Source organism: Gymnodraco acuticeps, unplaced genomic scaffold (assembly GCF_902827175.1).
Source record: "Gymnodraco acuticeps unplaced genomic scaffold, fGymAcu1.1, whole genome shotgun sequence".
Taxonomy (NCBI): domain Eukaryota; kingdom Metazoa; phylum Chordata; class Actinopteri; order Perciformes; family Bathydraconidae; genus Gymnodraco; species Gymnodraco acuticeps.
Window position 1 is genome coordinate 1 of NW_022990932.1, and position 19,560 is coordinate 19,560.

Here is a 19,560-nt window from a genome sequence, read left to right on the forward strand (position 1 = left end):
GTAGGGTGTAGGGGTAGTGTGTAGGGGTAGGGTGTAGGGGTAGGGGTGTAGGGTGTAGGGCTATTCAATTACACATTCAGTTGGACCAGATTTTATAACTACAACATTCAGCGGCCTGTAAAAAGCGGGTAATGACACATTTTAAACCAACACATATTACTGCGATGAAACACATGCCATTTGTATTCATTGTTACAAAGGTACGTCAAAAAGTGCATAAAAACACAACAAATTAGCATTAATTTAACAGAATCTGAGGATTCTCAAAGTGCATAAAAGTGCACAGTTACATAGCGTTACATTTGTTTGAACCAGGCACATCACAAAGTGCATTTAACTGAATACAATAATAGCAGTCTTAACAAATGTCCTCACATACAAAATGAAATTGGATACATATGACGCACATCAAAAAGTGCATTAACAACCAGCTAAAGAGCTCCAATGTAACACAAAGAGGCAGTACTGTAACCATACTATGTTTTCAAGACATTGGTGAAGAGTGCTGTCAGTCAGGGAGCAGCGAGTGCTAATTTGGTTGAATGCATGTGTGAAAAACTTGACTCACATTTGTATGCTCCCTTCACTGGCTTCCGGTAACTGCTAGAATCCACTTCAAGACAATGGTACTTGCTTACCGTGCTGCGAATGGATCTGGCCCTTCCTACATCCAGGACATGGTTAAACCGTACACCCCAGCACGTGCACTCCGCTCTGCATCAGCCAAACGGCTCGCTGCACCCGCACTGCGAGGGAGACCCAAGTTCCCATCGGCGAAAACACGTGGGTTTGCTATCCTGGCTCCAAGATGGTGGAATGAGCTCCCCATTGACATCAGGACAGCAGATAGCTTACACACCTTCCGGCGCAGACTGAAAACTCATCTCTTTCGACTCCACTTCGAGCGATAGAACTATTAACAAAGCACTTATATACTAATAAAGGACTGGCTTATCTAAAGCCAGTTGAGTAGCACTTGAAATGTTTGGCTCTATGAAACCTGATTTATATGATTCTATTTTCTTCAAGGTTGTGTCTTCCTGGTCGAATGTACTTATTGTAAGTCGCTTTGGATAAAAGCGTCAGCTAAATGTAATGTAATGTAATGTAATGCTGATGTATGTTGATCCAAACATACTGAGCACACAGATCGCTACTTTCTGAGTGAAGGGAACTGCTGTTTGTTGACATCACTCCAAAACTTCGCTGGCCCGTTAGTGCGCTGCTCTTGTACCATGGTTACGGATGAATGCATGTCAATAAGCTCCAGTATAATTGTCCCCTCGTCGATGCAGGGGACCACTTCCTTTACTCTGGTGGATACGCCCCCCTCTATTGCAACAGTGAAGGGGTCTCTGGCATCACCTCTGTGGGCAGAGCAAGTCCTCCAATCGACCGGCAAAGTTCTCTTTCAACCTCGCAATGAAATCTGTCATCACATCCGTGATTTGTGCTGGGGATGTGATGTGTTTGGGGAGCGTCGGAAAACGCAGCATCCGACCCGTACTCAAGTCGGTCGCGAAAAGTCCAGTTTGCGTGCATCTGCTCCACAAGATCAATGACCGTGTTGTCTCTGTTTACGCTTCAGAGTTGAGAGAGACATGTTTTAGAGTTGCTATCATAGGACCACCATTACTAGCACCACTAGATGCACTTTCAAAAAACGTTTCTATGCAATGCGGAGTGTTGCGTTAATGGTCTGAACTAGTGTAGGAATTTTGCCACGGCATGCTGGACCACTCGGGAGTTGGTTCTGGGCCGCATCTGGCCCGCGGGCCGCCATTTGAATAGGCCTGGTGTAGGGGGTGGTTTGGGATTGGGCCTAAATGTGTTAAAAATGTTGTTTCTAAGTGACTTCCTGTCCCCACAGGTTCCTCTTCCTGCTGCTCGGCCCGTTTGGAAAAGGTTCGCAGTACCACGAGATCGGGCGCTCCATCGCCACGTTGATGACAGACGAGGTGAGATGTTGCATAATATAATTGTATACTTTAAATACTAACATAAAGCACCTATAACCCGTCTGAATATACAACCATTTCCTGTCACATCTTCCTACTCCAGTCCTACCTCACTGAACGATCCCACTTAATCTCCATCCCAAACCACTCCTCTGCCACAGCTTCAGTCACCCAAGGCGTTCCTCAAGGATCAGTACTTGGCCCCCTCCTCTTCATCATTTACATCCTCCCCCTCGGTCAGATACTCCGCCACTTCAACCTCGACTTCCACTGCTATGCTGATGACACTCAGATCTACATCAGCACCAAATCCTCCATGACCACCCCTTACCCACATCGATTCCTGTCTGACAGCTATTAAAACTTGGATGCAACATAACCTCCTCAAACTGAACAGCAACAAAACAGAACTCCTCCTAATCGGCTCCAAATCCACCCTCAGCAAGGTCACTAACATAACTCTCACCATCGATGGCACCATTGTTTCCCCCTCCAATCAGGCACGCAACCTTGGCGTAATCTTTGACCCCACCCTCTCCTTCGAACCTCACATCCGCCAAACAGTCAAAACCTAATTTTCCCACCTCCGCAATATTGCAAAAATTCTACCCTCTCTCACCCGCCCCGCAGCCGAACGACTAATCCATGCCATCATTTCCTCCCGCCTTGACTACTGCAGCTCACTTCTTTACGGCATCAGCACTACATCCCTCAACAGACTCCAACGGGTTCAAAATGCAGCTGCACGTCTCCTCACGCATACCAAATCATGGCATCACATCACCCCAGTCCTCAAAGACCTCCATCGGCTTCCTGTCTCCCATCGCATCAACTACAAAGTTCTGGTCCTCACCTACAAAGCCCCTCCACCATCTGGCCCCCCCTTATCTCACAAACCTTCTCACTCCTTATCAACCTCCACGGTCCCTCAGATCCACCGCAGCCGGACTCCTATCCATTCCCACATCCACACTCTGCAGCTTTGGGGACAGAGCCTTCTCAGTGGCAGCTCCTAGGCTCTGGAATTCCCTCCCCCAAGATCTCCGTGACACTGAGTCCCTCACAGTCTTTCAGTCCCGCCTCAAAACACATCTTTTCAACTCTGTCTACCCATAAGCCCCCCCCCCTCTCAATCAACTTCCTCTTGACTGCCTTTTTATTTTTTACTTACTTGTTTGCCTGTCCTTGTTTGTCTACCCTCCCTCATACTGTAAAGCGTCTTTGAGTTGTGAAAAGCGCTATATAAATAAAATGCATTATTATTATTATTATTATTACTACTTAAAGGAATGCTCCACTCATTAGATAATTAATCAAAACTTCAGTATTTAGTGAAACATTATGTTTAAACCATACCCTGAAGAAATCAGCGATAGTCCCCGGTAAATAATGATTTTATAGCTCTTTTTTATCAAAACCTGTATATTCCGTCAGGCCGCTGCCATTTTGCCCATTTTCAGTAGTCACGTGATGGTCGTGACGTCATCCATGCGTTCACTTTGTAAACACACGAAAACATGGAGTATTTGAGTTCGGACTCGTCAGCCGAGGAAGAAGTTTTGAGCAATATGAAGAGATTGGATGGGGGAATTCAGCCATACAGGTTCGAGCCTACTTAGTACTACTTAGTAGATACAATGATTTTGATTACTAGATATGTATGCATGTAGTACCACCCTTGCTAGCGATTCCCTCTCTAGTTTAGCATACTCAGCCTCGTTGTCCCTGGCCCTAGAACCACGATTTTATGGGGCCGGAAAAACTGGGGGGAAATACCCACTAGCCGGTACTACGCTATATGGAAAGGCCACCAAAAACTGGCCTGGCCTGGACGATAAAGGACGTTTAAACAGGGCTACCCGCTGCAATGGAAATGCGCTATAACATACCGTATTCTTACTCCGAGCACTACTTTTGGTCCTCCGTCGCTTCACACTTGCAGAAGGCGATTTCTCAACTGGCCGAACTGGTGTCCTGGTCGGTGATGACACCAGAAAGACCGATGGTACTGCATCTCCATTAAGTAATGGTTGTTCAATAAATCCCATGTTATGTTTTATCATACTCTCAGAGTAGTCGTCCGGAAACTTGAAATGTTCGCTGCATACATGCGCCTGTGGATCTTTCGGTTCGGGCCGGCCACATTTCGCTAGCCACTGCCTCCGAACGTACTTCCTACGCTTACCTTTTGGCAACAGATGGAACCGAGCATTCCGTGGATTGTTCCTATCCGAATTGTGGCAATGTTTCGCGATACAATGAGGCATATTTGAAGAGAGTAACTACAGTAAATAACATGAACATCAACGTGTCCTCGAAACCAAACGCATGGTTTACGTCACGTCCGGTATAAAATGGCGCCGCCCACAGTGTTGATGTTATTTCGGTAATTAATCAGTTTAAAATCACTGATAATGTCATCGGATTAAAAAAAAAAAAAAAAGACTGGCAGAGACTGGTCTGTTTTATCGGATGATAATTATTTAAAAATGAGTGTCATGAGCATACCATTCCTTTAAGCATTGCTTTTCTCGGTTAAATGTAAATGACATGCTTTATTATATATATATTAATTATATATAATGTCACTGTAACTTTATTTTCTAACAGTTTAAATTCACGCCTAGCTCCTAAATGTTCTCAGACCGAAGGGTTGACCATTTTCAGGCGATCATCATATTGATCTTAGGTTTGAAATCACCATGTTTGCAAGTTTCGCCCGTCTTCAATGGCCTGTAATGTAAACTCTAGCTGAGACCTCCCCCCCCCCCCCCTTCTGTCTCTCCTGTAACAGACTCAGATCTTTGAACTACATCAGTGCTGCAGGTTATCTGTCCTTCAGCTGGAATTAGATTGATTCTGTTAAATGCTATAACCCTCTATTAAATAACACAACTTTGGTTTAAACTTGTATTTGTTCATTTCTTACCAGAAGGTGATTAAGTGAGTGATTTGCACCACATGCAGGATGTTGCACACGTTCACGTCTCTCTGTGTCTCTGCTAGATCTTCCACGACGTTGCCTACAAGGCGAAGGACCGGACGGACCTGCTGTCGGGGATCGATGAGTTCTTGGATCAGGTGACCGTCCTCCCGCCGGGGGAATGGGACCCCAGCATCCGCATCGAGCCCCCGAAGAGCGTCCCCTCCCAGGTGAGACCGGTGTCTTCCCATTTCGCCCCTTTTTTACATTAGGCCACATACGAAAATATACTTGTTTGCTTGGTCGTGCGTGCGTGCGTGCGTGCGTGCGTGCGTGCGTGCGTGCGTGCGTGCGTGCGTGCGTGCGTGCGTGGCTCGTCCCAATGGAATCAGTAAAAGACCTTAAATGAGAAGGGGATCTAAAATGGTTAACTTAAGAGTGATTCCAGTTCTGTTAGTTCAAACCATGCATTAAATACATTTACACTTACAAAGTGAAAGTGCAAGTATTAAAACAAAAGTGCAATAATAAAAGGCGGGCACACCGGGTTAGTAAAATCGTATAAAATGAACTAGATGTCACTGGAAAATAAAAACCACTAAGATCAAGGTCAGGTAAGTTTCAAAGATTCCAAAGGACAGGTATTTTTTGCTCTGTTTATTTTAATAAAAAGGTGAAGGGTTTCTCTCTGCGGGTGGTTTTCTGGCCTCCAGGTAATAAAATAAATAAATAAAAGGATCGCCCCTCATGTGGCTTTGATTATGATCAAATTAGGATTAGAGTTTATAGATCTAATGATGCATCCCATGGAGCATTGCATGAAGTCTGTTGACGAATCAGAGGCTGTTGTTGGGGCTGCATGGGAAGGGGCGAAAGGGGAATAAACCGGTGAGACCGCATTCAATTCAAACTCATCTCTGAACCCCACCATGATCTGAACACAGAATATTCATTGGTACCGTCGAGTCGGAGATACAGGGTCCCACGAAGTCAGACTGAAGCTCTCCTGTGTGCACCGGTCAATCCTCACGTTAAAAACAGAGTTAAATCCCAGATCTAATGTATGTTAGAGGGTCTTGAACATGTGTCTCTTCAGTGATCGTGATGTTATCTCAAATATCTGTTTCCCTTGAACTGTGTTTTAATATTTGTCCTTGTTTGATGTTGCAAATGGAGCTGCTGTGATGCAAGTACAATCAGACTTGATCTGACATTCATTACTCGGACAAATAAGGCCTTAAATGGTATCAACATGTGTTAACTTAATCAACTTCGATATGGTAAGTTAATATTAAAATCATGGGTAGTTCTTTAAAGGACACATAGACGGAAGAAACGTTTGTTTTTTCCGGTAGGTTATTTGCCAAAGCTGGACACTAATTATGGCATTTAGGTTACCAGATGTAGGCCTTTTTCATTTAATAGTAAGGCCAACTTCTCAGACTGCATATCGACGTATTTTACTGCCAATCACAGGAGTGTTGTGTATTATAAGTGTTTAGAAATGAAGGCAACATGACTACGGAAGGCCTGTCACTCATGATTCCAAGCCCCTCTCTGCTAAGCCCCGCCCTCCACGCAACATCACGGCGAAAAGTCTAAAAGCGAGAAAAAGTTGAATCTGAAAGCATAAAATCTGCATGTGAAAAAAAGCACGACTCAAGTATCAAAATATAAATAAAAGTGAAAAAATATGATTTAATCAAAGAAATTGCTAAACGGATTTGTTTATGTTTAACCTGAAAAAACGTTTCAAACTTGTTTTAGTTTGAATTCATCACCAGACCAGAACATTGTAGAATACTCTGTGATAAATCAAATGGGTTCTTCTTGTAAATTACAGAAAGCTGAGCATATTCAATATCAACTTTAAATCTCTTCCTGCAGGAGAAGAGGAAGTTGCCGTCGGTGCAGAATGGCTCCGCCCACAACTGTGACATCATCAAGGAGTCGGAGCATCAGGCGGGGCCAGAGCTGCAGAGGACGGGCCGGTGTGCAACCAACACCTTTTAACACATCTATAGCCTATGTACTCTATGTAGTTTAAAAATGACAGAAAAGCATAAACATACCGCCTATGATTTATGTATGTTTAAGTGTTAATATTACAAAGAACCAAAAATAATAATTTTGCAGTAAAATATTTGTATACAACCATCTGTTTCATATACTAGACATGATAAAGGTCTCCTATCATGCAAAATATATTTTCTACATCACCATATGTCCCCGGTGTGTCCCCGGTGTGTCCCCGGTGTGTCCCCGGTGTGTCCCCGGCGTGTCCCCGGTGTGTCAGGAGACTCTCAAAGTGTCAGAAAATAAACCCCTCTCTCTTTTCCTCCGTACCCACATCTCTAAAAACGGGGGAACAACGGAGCTGATCCAGATTGGCGTCCGATATGACGTAATATCTGAAATGTGGGCGGGCTTTAGACCCACGGGCCAATCAGAAACGTTGCTGTCAGAAACAATGAGACGTGTTCTGGAAGTAATATGGTCTGTGTTTACATTAGCATGCTAACACTCAGAGCTAACCTGTACTGGAGAGAGTGTGTGAAGAAGCAGGAAATCAAAAGGAAGTCACCTTGTGGTAAACCTGAGAGAGAAAGAGTTTGAGCTCCATCCTGTTTCAGAGAGAATCCTTGATGTGGTTTGGAACATGATGTGGAGTTTCATCACGGCAGCATTTAGCTGAGTTTCTGCTGGGAGAGTTCTGAGCAGGCATTAGCCCCCCCACTTATTTATTTTTTATAGCAATGAAAAAACCTGGTTGTGGTTTGTTCTACCTCGAGTAGGGGTACCTCAACTTTTAGGGTCCTCTGCTGTTAGTCTTTTTACACTTCAGTTATCCCGCAGTAACAGAGTTTTTTTTAAAGCCTTCCTCTCCTCGTCTGCAGGGCTTTCGGGGGTTTGGTGAACGACGTCCGCAGGAAGATCCCGTTCCTGTGGAGCGACGTGCGGGACGCCGTCAGCCTGCAGTGCGTCGCCTCCGTCCTCTTCCTGTACTGCGCCTGCATGTCGCCCGTCATCGCCTTCGGGGGGCTGCTGGGGGAGGCCACCAAGGGGAACATCGTAAGAACACACTCTACCCACCTCGTCTCTACATCAACATGTGTCCCCTCTTCTTCATGTCTCTTCTACATCAACATGTGTCCCCTCTTCTTCATGTCTCTTCTACATCAACATGTGTCCCCTCTTCTTCATGTCTCTTCTACATCAACATGTGTCCTCTCTTCTTCATGTCTCTTCTACATCAACATGTGTCCCCTCTTCTTCATGTCTCTTCTATATCAACATGTGTCCCCTCTTCTTCATGTCTCTTCTACATCAACATGTGTCCCCTCTTCTTCATGTCTCTTCTTCATCAACATGTGTCTCCCTCTTCTTCATGTCTCTTCTACATCAACATGTGTCTCCTCTTCTTCATGTCTCTTCTACATCAACATGTGTCCCCTCTTCTTCATGTCTCTTCTACATCAACATGTGTCTCCTCTTCTTCATGTCTCTGCTACATCAACATGTGTCCCCTCTTCTTCATGTCTCTTCTACATCAACATGTGTCCCCTCTTCTCCATGTCTCTTCTACATCAACATGTGTCCCCTCTTCTTCATGTCTCTTCTACATCAACATGTGCCCCTCTCTTCATGTCTCTTCTACATCAACATGTGTCCCCTCTTCTTCATGTCTCTTCTACATCAACATGTGTCCTCTCTTCTTCATGTCTCTTCTACATCAACATGTGTCCCCTCTTCTTCATGTCTCTTCTACATCAACATGTGTCCCCTCTTCTTCATGTCTCTTCTACATCAACATGTGTCCCCTCTCTTCATGTCTTTTCTTCATCAACATGTGTCCCCTCTTCTTCATGTCTCTTCTACATCAACATGTGTCCCCTCTTCTTCATGTCTCTTCTACATCAACATGTGTCCCCTCTTCTTAATGTCTCTTCTACATCAACATGTGTCCCCTCTTCTTCATGTCTCTTCTACATCAACATGTGTCCCCTCTTCTTCATGTCTCTTCTACATCAACATGTGTCCCCTCTGTGGAAAGAGACTCTGAAAGTTTCAGGAACAAAGATTCTCTCTCTTTTTGATCCATTTCTATAAAAACCTGTCTGAAAATGAGCTGATCAGATTTTGGTCACTTTATGATGTCATAACGATGTTTTGGCTTCTGTAGCCATTAGCCAATCAGCAACCAAGGTAGGTTCATTTATATCTGAAAGGCTCATTAAAGCAGTTTAATACTATATTTTATATAAAGCACAAGGTACTGTGATGTTACTCGGAGCGCTCAGCCTTCAAACGGAAACCATTTTTTGAAGCCAAAGTAAATAAATCATATTAATAATCGTAACCGTTCGATGTTTTGTCCACTACTCGCTAGAGAAATCGAGGGGCAGCCCGAGTAAAAACTGTAACTAACAGATATGAAACCGTGAAACTCCCCCACTTCATTACTGACATTAACAGTTCTTTTTTATATTACAAGTTCTCTGACATGTTATGTTTACATATGCAAATGAGGCGTTATGTCATGCTAACTGTTCCTGAATTTAGGATAAATCTGCAGACACAAACACAGTTAGTGAGATAAACTCCTGGATGTGGATTTAGTTATTTCCTTTCCACTAATGTGAAAGAAGACATGTTAAGAAGCATGAGGTGTTTTTAAAGGAGCAACATTAATATCTCTCTCTGTCTCTGGTAGAGTGCCATAGAGTCTCTGTTCGGCGCGTCGATGACCGGCGTGGCGTACTCTCTGTTCGCCGGGCAGCCGCTCACCATCCTGGGCAGCACCGGCCCAGTTCTGGTCTTTGAGAAGATCCTCTTCACTTTCTGCAGGTGAGGAGGGAACACCTGTACATACACCTGCACATAGATAGTCCTCCTATAATAATAGACCACTTCAGGATGATGCATTTCAAATGACTGGATGATTTCACTCACAATATCCCAGAGAGAAGTGGTTAATAAGATCGGTGGGAGACGAGCAAAGGGATATTTGTGTTTGCGGGGTTGTAACAAACTGATAATTAATAGTGTGACTAAAACAGTGGCGGCCGGCCCATAGGGGCTTAAAGCGAGCTCCGCGCTGCAGTGGAAACGCGCCATTACATCACCAGAAGTCCTAATTTAAGGGGTCATTTCTCCCAAAAAAAATGGTTTTACTCACTATATCAACAGCCCCACCAAAACTATTTTCCACCAGCCGCCACTGGACTAAAATAGACTTTGTGAAGAAGACATCCTGCGCTTTTATTTTCCTTCCATTGACTCGTGAAAAACCTGAACAAAATCATGGAAAGATTCCCACCGCTACGAGACTAATATTTAAGACGGAGCCACAAAAACACTGAGTCCTTGGGTTTTAATGATTTAAACAAGCTTCTTTTTATTTCATTCATTTGTACATTAGATGTGAATGAATCAAGTCGTCTTAAAGGTTCCTCCAGGTCGTTTATAAGGCGCTCACTGGGGGAACAGCAGGAAGCCGCTGAAGGTGCTGTGGTGGTTGCTGTTGTCCCAGATCTGAGTGTTGGTCCACAGCATCATCTTCAGTCTGTCGCCCTCCTCCAGCATCAGGGCGGCGCCGTTGGACGCCGTGTCGCTGCCCTCGCCCCCCGGCTGCTCGTGGGCGATCAGCTTGATCTGGTTGTTGTTCTTGTAAAGCACGGCGCTCATGGGGAAGTTGGAGGGGGCGTTGGCGGTGAAGCGGATGTAGTAAACTCCACGAATCGGGGCCGTGAACACACCTGAAGGAAGGACAGGTTAATGAACACGAGACAAAATCACTGAAGCACAAAAATGCCCAAGTTCAGAATCCTTCATTTTACTTTTACAATATTATCAATAGTTTCATATATCAAAGTTAAAGAGTCCTCTCCTGCTGATGTTCAGGTGTATATCAGTATGTCATGTCTCTACTTTAAAGAGTCCTTTCCTGATGATGTTCAGGTGTATATCAGTATGTAGAGTCTCTACTTTAAAGAGTCCTCTTCTGCTGATGTTCAGGTGTATATCAGTATGTCATGTCTCTACTTTAAAGAGTCCTTTCCTGATGATGTTCAGGTGTATATCAGTATGTAGTGTCTCTACTTTAAAGAGTCCTCTCCTGCTGATGTTCAGGTGTATATCAGTATGTAGAGTCTCTACTTTAAAGAGTCCTCTCCAGCTGATGTTCAAATGTATATCAGTATGTCATGTCTCTACTTTAAAGAGTCCTTTCCTGATGATGTTCAGGTGTATATCAGTATGTAGAGTCTCTACTTTAAAGAGTCCTCTTCTGCTGATGTTCAGGTGTATATCAGTATGTCATGTCTCTACTTTAAAGAGTCCTTTCCTGATGATGTTCAGGTGTATATCAGTATGTAGTGTCTCTACTTTAAAGAGTCCTCTCCTGCTGATGTTCAGGTGTATATCAGTATGTAGAGTCTCTACTTTAAAGAGTCCTCTTCTGCTGATGTTCAGGTGTATATCAGTATGTAGAGTCTCTACTTTAAAGAGTCCTCTCCTGCTGATGTTCAGGTGTATATCAGTATGTAGTGTCTCTATTTTAAAGAGTCCTCTCCTGCGGATGTTCAGGTGTATATCAGTATGTAGTGTCTCGACTTTAAAGAGTCCTCTCCTGCTGATGTTCAGGTGTATATCAGTATGTAGTGTCTCTACTTTAAAGAGTCCTCTCCTGCTGATGTTCAGGTGTATATCAGTATGTAGTGTCTCGACTTTAAAGAGTCCTCTCCTGCTGATGTTCAGGTGTATATCAGTATGTAGTGTCTCTACTTTAAAGAGTCCTCTCCTGCAGATGTTCAGGTGTATATCAGTATGTAGTGGCTCTACTTTAAAGAGTCCTCTCCTGCTGATGTTCTGGTGTATATGTAATGTATCTACTTTAAAGAGTTCTCTCCTGCTCATGTTCAGGTGTATATCAGTATGTAGTGTCTCTACTTTAAAGAGTCCTCTCCTGCTGATGTTCAGGTGTATATCAGTATGTAGTGTCTCTACTTTAAAGAGTCCTCTCCTGCTGATGTTCAGGTGTATATCAGTGTGTAGTGTCTCTACTTTAAAGAGTCCTCTCCTGCTGATGTTCAGGTGTATATCAGTATGTAGTGTCTCTACTTTAAAGAGTCCTCTCCTGCTGGTGTTCAGGTGTATATCAGTGTGTAGTGTCTCTACTTTAAGAGTCCTCTCCTGCTGATGTTCAGGTGTATATCAGTCTGTAGTGTCTCTACTTTAAAGAGTCCTCTCCTGCTGATGTTCAGGTGTATATCAGTATGTAGTGTCTCTACTTTAAAGAGTCCTCTCCTGCTGATGTTCAGGTGTATATCAGTATGTAGTGTCTCTACTTTAAAGAGTCCTCTCCTGCTGATGTTCAGGTGTATATCAGTATGTAGTGTCTCTACTTTTAAAGAGTCCTCTCCTGCTGATGTTCAGGTGTATATCATTATGTAGTGTCTCTACTTTAAAGAGTCCTCTCCTGCTGATGTTCAGGTGTATATCAGTATGTAGTGTCTCTACTTTAAAGAGTTCTCTCCTGCTGATGTTCAGGTGTATATCAGTATGTAGTGTCTCTACTTTAAAGAGTCCTCTCCTGCTGATGTTCAGGTGTATATCAGTGTGTAGTATCTCTACTTTAAAGAGTCCTCTCCTGCTGATGTTCAGGTGTATATCAGTATGTAGTGTCTCTACTTTAAAGAGTCCTCTCCTGCTCATGTCCAGGTTCTGCTCTGATTGGTTAGCTGGAGTGTTGTTGCTCTTTCTGTGATGATAAACATGTAGTTTAATTACGATGCACGTGAACAGGTGTGATATATTTTCTCATCACTGACCGGTCTCAGAGTTGTACGCCTGTCCGATGTTTGTCATGACGTCTTTGTAGATGAGAGTTTTGCTTCCTGACGTCGCCTTCACGAGGCCGTTACCTCCGAGAGAGACGGCAAACGCCACCTTCGGTACATCTGGAGAAAAACCACAATAAATACACAAACAAATTAAAGATATCAAATACTTGCAAATGTTCTCTACGCACACTTTTAAAGTAAGCAGCAGTTATAATATGTTATGTATATACGTTTAAAACAATGTAATCACATGAGTTCAAATGTACGTTTATTTTTTATTTAAAACTGTGACCAACTACAGTATCTTCTTGTTTATTCCCCTACATTCAAAAGCATGTATTTTATAGTAAGAACAACGATAATACTCGTACAATAAAAATAACTTACTGTCCAGGGAAATATTTTTAGTATTTCTCACATTTTATGATATTCTCATAGTTTCAATCTCCACAGAAAGTGCAGAATATTTTGTGGCTTTTTCAAAGTAACAAATACGTTAATGTTGACTTTTTAAATGTAAAATTTGAGATGCAAAAATTACATTAAAACACCTATTCAAATGATAGATCTAATAAAATATAAACAAAAAACACTAAAACGAATTGAAAAACATTATTTTGTATGAGTTTTGGGGTTCCTTTTGATCAAATAAAACTATTTGAATTGGAGTTGGGTTGATATATCGCCCATTTAAATGATGATACTTACAAAGATTTAAAAAGTAGTTTCATCATTGTGTAATAGCTCATAATATCCACAAGAGGGCGATCCTCCATAAAAGTTACCACCCAGTTAACAGTGCCAAGGAGGGGCGCTTGTTTTGTGCATCAGTGAAACTATATGTCCACTAAAATGTCTTGCTGCTATATAACCCTAACAATTATAGCAGTCATTTAGTTTTCTGTCTACAACTTTTTTTAAATCACATTAATATAATTACTTTAAGGAGTTACTGACCTCTCATCGTCTTCAGCTCGCTCTCTGTGCTGTTCAGTCTCTCTAGGATGCCTACAAAAACAACAATTCATTCTTAGTATCCAACGTACAACATGAGGGTCGTGTGAAAGCAAACACATTGTGAGTTGAGTTGTACCTCTGTTTTCTGCCTGAAGCTGCATCAGAGAAACCTCAAGGGTCTTCATCTCGGCTTCAGCGTCAAACTCTTTTGGAGGTTCGTCCACCCTTTAACACAAAGACACAAAAACAAGTGTCTCCCTTTAGTAGCTAGTCCCCACTTTAGCACAAATACAAAAACAAGTGTCCACCTTTAGAAGATAGTCCCCACTTTAACACAAAGACAGAAACAAGTGTCTCCCTTTAGAAGGTAGTCCCCACTTTAACACAAAGACAGAAACAAGTGTCCACCTTTAGAAAATAGTCCCCACTTTAACACAAAGACCAAAACAAGTGTCCACCTTTAGAAGGTAGTCCCCACTTTAACACAAAGACAGAAACAAGTGTCCACCTTTAGAAGCTAGTCCCCACTTTAGCAAAAAGACAGAAACAAGTGTCCACTTTTAGAAGATAGTCCCCACTTTAACACAAAGACAGAAACAAGTGTCCACCTTTAGAAGGTAGTCCCCACTTTAGCAAAAAGACAGAAACAAGTGTCCACTTTTAGAAGATAGTCCCCCACTTTAACACAAAGACAGAACCAAGTGTCCACCTTTAGAAGGTTGTCCCCACTTTAGCAAAAAGACAGAAACAAGTGTCCACCTTTAGAAGATAGTCCCCCATTTTAACACAAAGACAGAAACAAGTGTCCACCTTTAGAAGATAGTCCCCCACTTTAACACAAAGACAGAAACAAGTGTCCACCTTTAGAAGGTAGTCCCCACTTTAACACAAAGACAGAAACAAGTGTCCACTTTTAGAAGATAGTCCCCACTTTAACACAAAGACCAAAACAAGTGTCCACTTTTAGAAGGTAGTCCCCACTTTAACACAAAGACAAAAACAAGTGTCCACCTTTAGAAGGTAGTCCCCACTTTAACACAAAGACAAAAACAAGTGTCCACCTTTAGAAGGTAGTCCCCACTTTAACACAAAGACCAAAACAAGTATCCACCTTTAGAAGGTAGTCCCCACTTTAACACAAAGACAGAAACAAGTGTCCACTTTTAGAAGATAGTCCCCCACTTTAACACAAAGACAGAAACAAGTGTCCACCTTTAGAAGGTAGTCCCCACTTTAACACAAAGACCAAAACAAGTGTCCACTTTTAGAAGATAGTCCCCACTTTAACACAAAGACCAAAACAAGTGTCCACTTTTAGAAGGTAGTCCCCACTTTAACACAAAGACAAAAACAAGTGTCCACCTTTAGAAGGTAGTCCCCACTTTAACACAAAGGCCAAAACAAGTGTCCACTTTTAGAAGGTAGTCCCCAGTTTAACACAAAGACAAAAACAAGTGTCCACCTTTAGAAGGTAGTCCCCACTTTAACACAAAGACCAAAACAAGTGTCCACTTTTAGAAGATAGTCCCCACTTTAACACAAAGACCAAAACAAGTGTCCACCTTTAGAAGGTAGTCCCCACTTTAACACAAAGACAGAAACAAGTGTCCACCTTTAGAAGATAGTCCCCCACTTTAACACAAAGACAGAAACAAGTGTCCACCTTTAGAAGGTAGTCCCCACTTTAACACAAAGACCAAAACAAGTGTCCACTTTTAGAAGATAGTCCCCACTTTAACACAAAGACAGAAACAAGTGTCCACTTTTAGAAGGTAGTCCCCACTTTAACACAAAGACAAAAACAAGTGTCCACCTTTAGAAGGTAGTCCCCACTTTAACACAAAGACAGAAACAAGTGTCCACCTTTAGAAGGTAGTCCCCACTTTAACACAAAGACAGAAACAAGTGTCCACCTTTAGAAGGTAGTCCCCACTTTAACACAAAGACAAAAACAAGTGTCCACCTTTAGAAGGTAGTCCCCACTTTAACAGAAAGACAGAAACAAGTGTCCACCTTTAGAAGGTAGTCCCCACTTTAACACAAAGGCAAAAACAAGTGTCCACTTTTAGCAGGTATTCCCCACTTCAATACAGCTGTCAACGCAGTCCGCCTTTACTGTTATTCTGAGCAGTGGTGCAGAGAAAAATCAGTGACGTAATTGGTGAATTCATGACGTGGCACCACTTGGTGGAAAGCGAAACAAGGTCTCTAGAGCTAACTACTAAGAACCAAACAAGCACCAACTGGTTTTCAGTGAAAAGGGGTGTAGCAGAGAGTGTAGAAACACAGGCGTGGTGCTCACATTGAGAACAGCAGGAAGCCGCTGAAGGTGCTGTGGTGGTTACTGTTGTCCCAGATCTGAGTGTTGGTCCACAGCACCATCTTCAGTCTGTCGCCCTCCTCCAGCATCAGGGCGGCGCCGTTGGACGCCGTGTCGCTGCCCTCGCCCCCCGGCTGCTCGTGGGCGATCAGCTCGATCTTGTTGTCGTTCTTGTAAAGCACGGCGCTCATGGGGAAGTTGGAGGGGGCGTTGGCGGTGAAGCGGATGTAGTAAACTCCACGAATCGGCGCCGTGAACTCACCTGCAGGAGGAAGTTTTAGACCGAGCACGTGGGAGGCAGCTTCATTACCTGAGAGCACGTCCGGCTGTCTTTGGTTTGTAAAACTTCACACATAGAAGTTAAAACTGAAGGACGAGTATTTTGCGAAAGGCTGGGTAAAATATCTAACATATAGATGTAAAAAAATGTATAGCAATGTTGTTGTTTTTACTATACAAAATGGACCTTGTGCGTTACACTAATTATTGGTTATCTAATTAAAACACATTATTGAACTCACTCTGTGTTTGATTTTCTGGTAATTAAACATGAATTGATCAGTTTTTAATAGATTTTTAAATATTTCAGAACTCAGTGTCTGAAACTTGAAAGGCATATGTTAATAAAAAAAAATATCCTGTCAATTCTGCTTGTATTAATATAATAATTAAACACAATACTTAATATTCTGCGGCTCGTCCGTGTTTTAAATCCGTAAATAAGTAAGTAAAAAGATTGATCTAGTAATACAATGAGCAGTATTTTATTTCACTGTACAGCATTTCATTGTATAAGTAACTTCTCCTGCATTACCTGCACATTAGTCAACATTTGTTTTAATGGCTTATATATATTTATGTTGCATTGTTGGAGGAGCCTGTGACTTAAGATTGATATGGCAATAAAGCCTTTTGAACTTTCGAACCTTAATCAAGTTCTTTGTTGAAGCTTTGATGCAAATTCAGTTTAGATTTCCACTTCCTCTCAATGGCAGCTTGTTGATTGTGTCTCACCTGTGTTGGTGTTGTAAGCCCCCCCGACATTGGTCAGCAGCTCCGTGTAGACGAGGTTTTTGTTTCCACTCGTCGCCTTCACGAGGCCGTTTCCTCCCAGCGAGGCAGCGAACGCAACTTTAGGGGTTTCTGCACAGAAGACATTCCTCTAGTCTGCCATACAAGACTTTTATACACACACATTTGTTCACCAAATCTATACAAATCTAAAGATCATTTCACTCTTATCCTTTTGCGAGGCATCTCTTAAAGTTTTCTCACCTTTCACTCTCTTCAGTTCCCTCTCAGCCATGTCCAGACGCAAGCTCATCTCTGCAAACAATTTAAAATGTTATTTCAGGCGATATTTATGACCTAAAAGTCGTATTTATTTCTCCTGAAAGACGATAGTAGTCCTTAATTTCGATACACATGCTTTCAAACTTTTTGGATGGATATATTATAGGTAGACATACTACTATTTCTTCTCACCTGATTAATTTAACAAAAATACATTCAATGTTTTAATTAAAGCTTAAACAGCATTTGTAAACTCTTCCTGTTCCTACACTTTCTATATACAAATATCTTGTTTTCTAAGGTCACATTTCTACATACACTTCAGTAAAAAACATCTTATTGTTATTTATTTTCTCTTGTTTTTAAAAGCCAGCTGGATCTCAGGGACAAACAACAAGAGTGACCCGGTGAGATATGTGAGGTCCAAACTATTAAAAGCTTTATAAACCGTTACAATATGTTTTTAATCAATTCTAAAGGACACTGGGAGCCAATGCAATGCAGCTCAAACTAACTAATCTCTTTCTGTTTCATTTTATACTCAGATTAGGTCACTGATTACACTTTTTGACATGTGACTAGTTACTGTAAGGCAGCGGGTCCCAACCTTTTTCAACTCAGGCCCCACTTAAGAATCTAAAAGATGTTTGCGTCCCACATTCAACCATAAACAATACGGAGGCTAAATACAGTTCTGATTGGTCGATTCAGAACATGTGACACGTTGTTAATCCAGCAGAACAGACCAAGGACAAGGTCAAGGACTGTAATGAACGTTGCTAAGGACTGTAATGACCGTTGCTAAGGAGGATCAAGAAAGAGAAAGGAAAGGAGGTTCCAATACAAAAAAAATCTTAATAATGAAAATGTTTCCACACAAATGACAATGTTTTGCAAGTTATTTGGCGGCCCACTTGCAATGCCCTCAGGTTGGGAACCGCTGGTCTAAGGGATTAGTTTTAAAGTCAAACCCTGGCGGTCTCACCTCGCCTCTCGACCTGCAGATCCTGCAGAGCGGCTTGAAGCTTCTTCAGATCCACTGGCTGAGCCGAGCCGAGCTGAACCAGGCCGAGCAGAACCAGCAGGAGAACCGGAGCCATGATGAGAGGGGAGACAGGATGTGAGACAGGAGGGGAGACAGGGGGAGAGAGGAGGCGCTGCCCTTTATAGACTTGCTGTCTGTGGGCGACGGCCTCCTACTGACTGAAGTCTCATAGATTATTTGTTGGGAATGCTGAGTGAGTGTTCCCAACAGAGGCGGTTCTAAGGGGGAGCCAACAGGGGCCAGTACCCCCTAACACTGACCAGGGCCCCGCCCCCCCCCGTGGCCCCCCTCCAAAAAAAGTTTACAATTATATGATTTATTGGAACTAAATCTAACCAGAGACCCGGATGTACAGTGGAGATTAAACAGAAAAAACGAATTCTCCAAATGAAAGAAAAAAAAACTACTGAAACAAAGAACTGTAACTTAAATGTAATAAAACAAATTCCTTTACAAAAACAAATACCAACTACTGTATTTCATGTTTATTTTACACAATTACCTTATACTGTCTTTGTCTTTTTGACCTGTCCCTCTCATGAAATAAGCGGCCCCTGCCTGGCTCCCCCAGTAAATGGGTCTAGAAGTGTCAGTGTCTCCTGGCATTCATAACGTTTAATGATTACAGACTTATTAACCATATTTTCATTCAAATTTTACTACAGAATTCCTCACATTTATATTTTAGCAGCTGTGCTTTATCCTCAGATCAGGTTTGGTTTAACAGTTTAGCCAGTACTTGAATTGGAATAAAAAAGGTGCCAGTACTCTAAATCAGCAACTGTTTCAAGTCAATTTATTTACACAGCCCAAAAACAAGTATTTGGCTCAAAGTCATAGTATATCCTATAATGCTGGTGGGTTTGTCTCTTTACTGTATATTCTAGAAAGGCTCACTGTGCGTAAACAAAATGACTCAGGGTGCATCTGAGATTAGAGGGGGTGCAGTGGTAAAGTGCTATTTTTATAAGTGGGGAGTGGACCTGACACCCTCTATGGGGGTCCGGGGGCATGCTCCCCCGGGAAGATTTTTTTTTTAAATATTGAATTAAGATGCATCAATCTGGTGCACTTTGAGAGCAAAATGAAGAGATATATGGATACCTCTCAACATCCATTTGAAACAACTGTAAACAGATTTACTTTTTCTTTATGAATAAAGCCTGACTCCTACTGGCGGCTGGTTAAATGACTCCTCGTCCCTGAGAACACTCACCATC

General features: G+C 42.4%; 2 protein-coding genes across 2 annotated transcripts in view; one reads left to right on the forward strand and one right to left on the reverse strand.

The window, feature by feature from the left end:
* Positions 1 to 1,870: 1,870 nt before the first annotated feature.
* Positions 1,871 to 19,560, forward strand: part of LOC117558198 (sodium bicarbonate cotransporter 3-like) — a gene marked incomplete at its 5' end in the record, with an annotated part of 44,596 nt that continues 26,906 nt past the window's right edge. The window contains 5 exon segments of the mRNA XM_034234224.1: positions 1,871 to 1,958; positions 4,965 to 5,111; positions 6,769 to 6,872; positions 7,779 to 7,953; positions 9,596 to 9,729. Coding sequence (XP_034090115.1) covers positions 1,871 to 1,958; positions 4,965 to 5,111; positions 6,769 to 6,872; positions 7,779 to 7,953; positions 9,596 to 9,729 — 648 coding nt within the window.
* LOC117558199 lies at positions 10,254 to 18,521 on the reverse strand. Its single transcript, XM_034234225.1, has 8 exons — positions 18,281 to 18,521; positions 17,278 to 17,328; positions 17,017 to 17,145; positions 15,985 to 16,264; positions 13,819 to 13,907; positions 13,683 to 13,733; positions 12,714 to 12,842; positions 10,254 to 10,640 (listed from the first exon to the last, which is right to left on the reverse strand). Exons 1-8 carry the CDS (start codon positions 18,393 to 18,395, stop codon positions 10,357 to 10,359), a joined length of 1,128 nt encoding a protein of 375 aa, XP_034090116.1. The 5' UTR covers positions 18,396 to 18,521; the 3' UTR covers positions 10,254 to 10,356.